The sequence below is a fragment of the Pempheris klunzingeri genome, chromosome 3, assembly GCF_042242105.1.
Source record: "Pempheris klunzingeri isolate RE-2024b chromosome 3, fPemKlu1.hap1, whole genome shotgun sequence".
Taxonomy (NCBI): Eukaryota; Metazoa; Chordata; class Actinopteri; order Acropomatiformes; family Pempheridae; genus Pempheris; species Pempheris klunzingeri.
The window spans coordinates 28,070,483-28,076,578 of record NC_092014.1 but is presented as its reverse complement, the minus strand read 5'-3'; the positions used below and the strand labels follow the sequence as shown (position 1 = coordinate 28,076,578).

Sequence of the window (6,096 nt, the reverse complement as noted above, 5' to 3'; positions counted from 1 at the left end):
GAATCATGTACTCATATACTTTCTAATTTTACAGTTAATGTTACTTAGATGTACATGGACTAATACAGAACAAGCCTGTTTTATTTAGTGTTGGTTTATTTATGAGTTAGGAAATTCATTGTTCTAATAGGGTAGTTGTATTATACAGCTTTACTATTAGGGAGTACATTCATGAAATGAACTAAACAGTTACAGGGAACAAGTCTACTCTAGTTTAAAAGCACCACACAGAGGCCTTTGATTGTTTTCAGTACAGCTTTATTCTGCTGTAAACATGTAACAGACTATGTCCACTAAAGCATTGTCTTTGACAGTAGACATTTGACCACAGCTCTGAGAGGATTGTAGCCATGTGTGAGCACTGTGCCAGTCTTTCTGGAAGCCTCGTCTTCTGCCCCCTTGAAGAGTACGAGGGAAAAACTTGAGATGCTGCTGTTTGGGCCCTCTGATGTTGACTGGGAAATATCTGTGATGAAACATGAGGACAATAAACAACAATAATAACATGTCCATAGTAATCCCAGATTACAGTTGTATTATGGACCCACAGTCAGTTCTGTTCTGACTGTTCAAACTCTTCTACCTGTAAACACGAATGAGAAGCTTTCTGTTGTTGCACCAGGATTCATAACTCAGTGTTGACACCTTGTTACCACACGTTTATCCAGGTGAAGTTACTCTCTTGCCATTCATTTCCTCATGAGGGACCCTGTTCTCAGCTCACCTGTTGGTCCAGCAGTAGGATGATCAGCTGTGTCCTGCCTGACCCTGCTCCTCTGCACTGCCCTGCTGTTGTCCTGTTGAAAATAACTTCCACTGTCCATCTCTGAGTTTGGGCAGCAGCTGCTGCAGTGCTGCCTTCACTTGCACTCGGACAACGTAGCTACAATTTCCTAAATTTTCTAATGTGAACTTGACCTGTCAGAACTGGGGGGCCACTGGGGCCCCCCCTTGACGGCACCTCTGTGTGTAAGTGCAAGGTAACAGGTAGTGGTGAGAGCTTGTTATCGTGGGAGCAAATGTCTCTGCTCTCTCTCATTCCTCCTATCACACAAGGTTACAGTTCATGTTTTTCTTCCTCTACACTTGGATAGTCTACCAGGTTTGATTGGTTTTGTTTACACATATTATGACTGTACTGTATGTGCACTTGGGTTGATAACCAAAAATGGGAAGTACAAATTTTACACTATTACATGGAAAAATATAAAGATTATGAACCATCAGCCTCACTGTTAAAATATTGTCATATTTAATATCTTAAGATCCTCTCCAGACATGTTTTAAAGTTTTGATGGGGTGGTGACTTGTGCTGGACTGTGAGCAGTAAACGGGTCCCAGAGTGAGTGAAGAGGAGCAGCAGAGGAAGAAGCTCTTGAGCAGAGAGTGAGGAGGCTCTTAAAAGAGCCGTTGTGGTTTGTGGAGCAGCAGCAGCAGCAGCAGAGAGTCTAAGCTCTCTCTCCGCGGATGCGGCGGGCCAGCTGGATGTCCTTGGGCATGATGGTGACCCTCTTGGCGTGGATGGCGCACAGGTTGGTGTCCTCGAAGAGGCCGACCAGGTAAGCCTCGCTGGCCTCCTGCAGAGCCATGACGGCGGAGCTCTGGAAGCGCAGGTCGGTCTTGAAGTCCTGAGCGATCTCACGGACCAGGCGCTGGAAGGGCAGCTTGCGGATGAGCAGCTCGGTGGATTTCTGGTAGCGACGGATCTCTCTCAGAGCCACGGTACCGGGCCTGTAACGGTGGGGCTTCTTGACGCCGCCGGTGGCCGGGGCGCTCTTGCGGGCGGCCTTGGTGGCCAGCTGCTTCCTGGGGGCTTTGCCTCCGGTGGACTTGCGAGCGGTCTGCTTGGTTCTTGCCATTATTTGTGTGCTTCGTCTCAGTCAGAGGAGCAGAAGGAGGAGGAGAAGAAGAGTGCGGCCCAGAGAGGAGACTCGCTGCTCTTAAGCTGTGAAACGGTGACGCTGCTCCAGAGCTCCGGCTCCTGATTGGTGAGGGGCTCCTCCTGGAGCTCAGCACCGCCCTGAGGAGGGAGACACCGCCCGGGTGCCCGCTGCTCATTGGACAGAAAGTCTTTGAAAGAGTCCGCCAAAAGTGTCCCGGGAGGCCGCCCTCCTTGGGGCGGGCATATAACGAAGGGCTGTGTGTGCCGGGGCCACAGTTTCTGTGAGTCCCGACTCTAGAAAGCAGTGAATCATGAGTGGACGCGGTAAAACCGGCGGAAAAGCCCGAGCAAAGGCAAAGACCCGCTCCTCCCGTGCCGGGCTCCAGTTCCCAGTCGGCCGCGTTCACAGGCTGCTGCGCAAAGGCAACTATGCGGAGCGTGTGGGTGCCGGAGCCCCCGTCTACCTGGCGGCTGTGCTGGAGTACCTGACCGCTGAGATCCTGGAGCTGGCTGGAAACGCCGCCCGCGACAACAAGAAGACCCGGATCATCCCCCGTCACCTGCAGCTGGCCGTCCGCAACGACGAGGAGCTCAACAAGCTGCTGGGCGGAGTGACCATCGCTCAGGGCGGCGTGCTGCCCAACATCCAGGCGGTCCTGCTGCCCAAGAAGACCGAGAAGCCCGCCAAGAAGTAAGCAGGCGGACCCGGACCCACACCCAGATCCAGACCCGGATCTGGACCCACACAACGGCTCTTTTAAGAGCCACACACACCTCTCACCAAAGAGCCTCTCCTGCAGCAGCCTCCACATTATTACTTTACAACCACCTGCACTCAATCAATCAGTGACTGAATGTTAAACAGGAGCCCAAATCCTAATGTCTTCCTACTTGTGCAGCCTACAAGTGAAACAGTCTGAGGTGGAACATCATCTTTGTGTCCAGCTTCAACACACATTATTGTGGTAAAGTGCAGGATGTCCACATGAACCACTGACACAAGTGGCATCAGTCCTGAACCAAACTCATACAAATGTTTCCCTGTTAGTTGGATCCTCTACACTTCTTTTGGGAGAATCCTGGCCAAAGGCACAAGGTCCACAGTTTCCAGGCTATTTAGTTTAGCGGCCTCGTCCGCCATGACGGTCACTAACAATACAGAGGTGACAGAATGAGAAGGAGCACGTGCTGGACCCTCAGTGCTGGATGCTGAGGAACTTTTACAGTCTTTCACAACTCTCACCTCTTTCTAGGGGACATAAAGGTTATTATTCTGCTGCTTCCTTCCAAGTGAATCACTGCTTTTCATTTCTTTTAATAAAGCAAACAGCATGTTTTAATCTTGGTCTAATGCTGGTAAGTTTTCTGTGTTCAGGCAATGAGCTCTTTGTAGGCCTTGGTGACTCTGACCAGAGTTTAAAAGCTTCTCTATCTGCAGCCTGTTCCTCAAGCAGAAAGAGAAAAGAACATCCAGGTTTAATGTTCTGCACCTTGTCCTTATGTTTCCAAAGGAGCTTACTTGAGTGATTAAGAGCTGGCACAGTTATGCTATCCATGGTACATTGTTCAGTATCACGGTTCATATTAAAACACATCACGTCCACAGGCAGATCAGCTGGCTGTTATTTAACTTGTTGTCAGTTATGGCTGAATAGCTGTTAATCTCCTCCTGAGTCAGATGTGTCCAGGCCAGCTTCCCTGCAGGCTACACAAGCGTTAGCAACAACGCTCAGCACAGGTATGTTGTCGACATTTGAAGACATAGCGATTGGTGTAAGATCAGAAGAGGCCGTCCCATAGTATGTCTTTATTGTTCAGAGAGACACGAGCAGATGCTGAAGATCTGAAGATCGGCACACATCATCTTCCCTCGGTGTGTATACAGCAGATCTGTATACACACCCGAGGGAAGATGATGTGTGCCGATCATCAGTTGTCACCTCCAGAAATGCATCCGATGACACTGCCATCATGGGAAGTGTGTCAGAGGAACGACTGTGAATGCAGGAAGGTCATCATGGACTTTGTTGACTTGTGTGAGCAGAATCACCTTCTAGTTAAGACAAAGGACAAAAACAAAGGAGATGGTGGTCGACTTTCACAGAAAACCCCCCTCCAACACTGCACCGGTGAACATCCAGGGACTTGACATCGAGAGAATGAGGACATACAAGTACCTGGGTGTTCACCTAAATAACAAATTTGACTGGACAGACAACACTGACTCTCTTTATAAGAAGGGTCAGTGTGGTCTATACCTGCTGAGGAGGCTAGGATCCTTCAGTGTGGACAGGCCACTGTTGGGAACCTTCTATAAGACTGTGGTGGCATCTGTGGTCTCTTATGCAGTGGTGTGTTGGGGAGGGGGACAAGAACAGGCTCAACAGACTGATAAAGAGAGCCAGCTCAGTCTGTGGCCGCCCCCTGGACTCCATAGAGGTGGTGGGAGAGAGGAGGATTTTGGCCAAACTGTCCTCCATCATGGACAACACCTCCCACCCTCTGCATCAGACTGTGGGGACCCATACACCCTAGGAGTAAGAAGGAGAGTCTTTCATTCCCACTGCAGTCAGTCTGTACAATGCTGCACTATAATCTGCTGCACCAAATACAATCACCACTCACAATACAGTACAACTGATGTTAAGAGATAAGATAAGATAAACCTTAATTCGTCCCACATTGGGGAAATTTGCACATTTGCAGCAGCAAAGAAGAAGAAAAGCAGTGCGAAGATAAGTTAAACAACAGGTGCCTCTATAAGTAGAATATAATATAAATATAATTTAAAAAAGCTATGCAGTAAATACAAATATAACAAAGAGATTGCAGCTTTCTCGTCATTTGGACGACTCAAAGTGCTCCAACATGATTTTCTCACAGACATTGACACACTGAAGCTTTGCTCCACTTGGGGTTCAGTGTCCAAGGACGCTTTGATGCTGATTTAGAAGAGCTGGGGATCGAACCGCCGTCCCTCCTATTGGTGGACGACCCACTCTACCTCCAGCTGCCTGAAGTCAACATCATAACAGAATGACAGAAACGTGAATTGAACCCGTAGTTTGGTTCCAATATGTAGTTTCAGACCACAGTTCAGTCACATTTCAGATGCATTCAGGTTTTATTATTGTGAAGAATTTAGCGGTTAGTGCTCGTAGTGACTGACAGTTTGACTCCAGCATGTTTTGTTGTTGTCAGACAGCAGATCAGTCGCATGTATATTCATAGTGAGGAGGTCTAATGCTTTCTCTGTCTCTGAATATCCCTGTCTTAACCCCCCCAAAACCCACAAAGTGTTAACTAAACTTGAACATGCTGTCTCCGTTAATCACAAACATGACCGATGGTAGGAACAGATGTGTGACAGGTTTTTCTCACTACGTGTGTTACTCTGTGTGTTCTGTATTTTTCCCTTATAGGCTGGATGGAAGTAGAAGCCTTCCCACATCCATCAGATTAGTAACGATACTTGATACAAATATCAAAGTGATGACAAGAACATTCAGTTACCGACTTAGTGGTGTTAGCAGTGTTTTGAACAGACAGTCACCCACAATGCCACTGTATTGTCCTTGCTTTAAACTCTGTGCATCAGCAAACATTTTCCTGTAACCTTGATGTCTAAAAAGATGTAGAAAAATTAATGTGAATCCACTGCTGCTTAAACCATCACACAGGCACCGCTCCGCAGCTTTTCCCTCTCCTTTCTCTGCTAAAACACTGTCAAATGCACCGGAGCTCCTCCAAAGGTGGTCTAGCAGCTGGCCCACATGTTTGTTCAGGGACTCCGAGTAGAAACAAGCGCCTGCTGATGGTCACTGTGTGATAAACTACACTTATTCTGGGAGCAGCAAACACAGTGAGGATGAACGAGGCTCATGGTGACCTTGAGCCAGACTTCCTGTCAGAGCTGCTCACCGTGGCTGTCCACATTTCTGCTGCTCAGGACAGAGCAGTGTGTGAGAGAGTGGTGCTGACCCACATTCGGAGCTGCATACCGGACACACTAGACCCCCTACAGTACGCCTACCGGACCAACAGGTCCACTTCAGACGCCATTGCTGCAGTCCTGCACACCTCCCTCTCACACCTGGAGAATAAAGACTCCTACATCAGGATGCTCTTTATCGACTACAGCTCGGTCATCCCCCACAAGCTCACCCACAAACTGTTGTCACTCGGACTGCACCCCCCCCCTCTGTGACTGGCTC

The 6,096-nt window shown here is 48.5% G+C and overlaps 2 protein-coding genes across 2 annotated transcripts; one reads left to right on the top strand and one right to left on the bottom strand.

The window, feature by feature from the left end:
- Positions 1–1,421: 1,421 nt before the first annotated feature.
- On the bottom strand, positions 1,422–1,884 carry LOC139224350 (histone H3). The gene has a single exon (XM_070855992.1). It carries the CDS (start codon positions 1,857–1,859, stop codon positions 1,449–1,451), a length of 411 nt encoding a protein of 136 aa, XP_070712093.1. The 5' UTR covers positions 1,860–1,884; the 3' UTR covers positions 1,422–1,448.
- Positions 1,885–2,175: 291 nt separating this feature from the next.
- LOC139224544 (histone H2A-like) lies at positions 2,176–2,577 on the top strand. Its single transcript, XM_070856005.1, has one exon. The coding sequence runs from the start codon at positions 2,194–2,196 to the stop codon at positions 2,575–2,577; it is 384 nt and encodes a 127-aa protein (XP_070712106.1). The 5' UTR covers positions 2,176–2,193.
- The last annotated feature ends 3,519 nt before the right edge of the window (positions 2,578–6,096 follow it).

Coding starts and splice junctions, on each gene's coding strand:
- LOC139224350 (XM_070855992.1), bottom strand. CDS start 1,859: ATGGCAAGAACCAAGCAGACCGCTCGCAAGTCCACCGGAGGCAAAGCC.
- LOC139224544 (XM_070856005.1), top strand. CDS start 2,194: ATGAGTGGACGCGGTAAAACCGGCGGAAAAGCCCGAGCAAAGGCAAAG.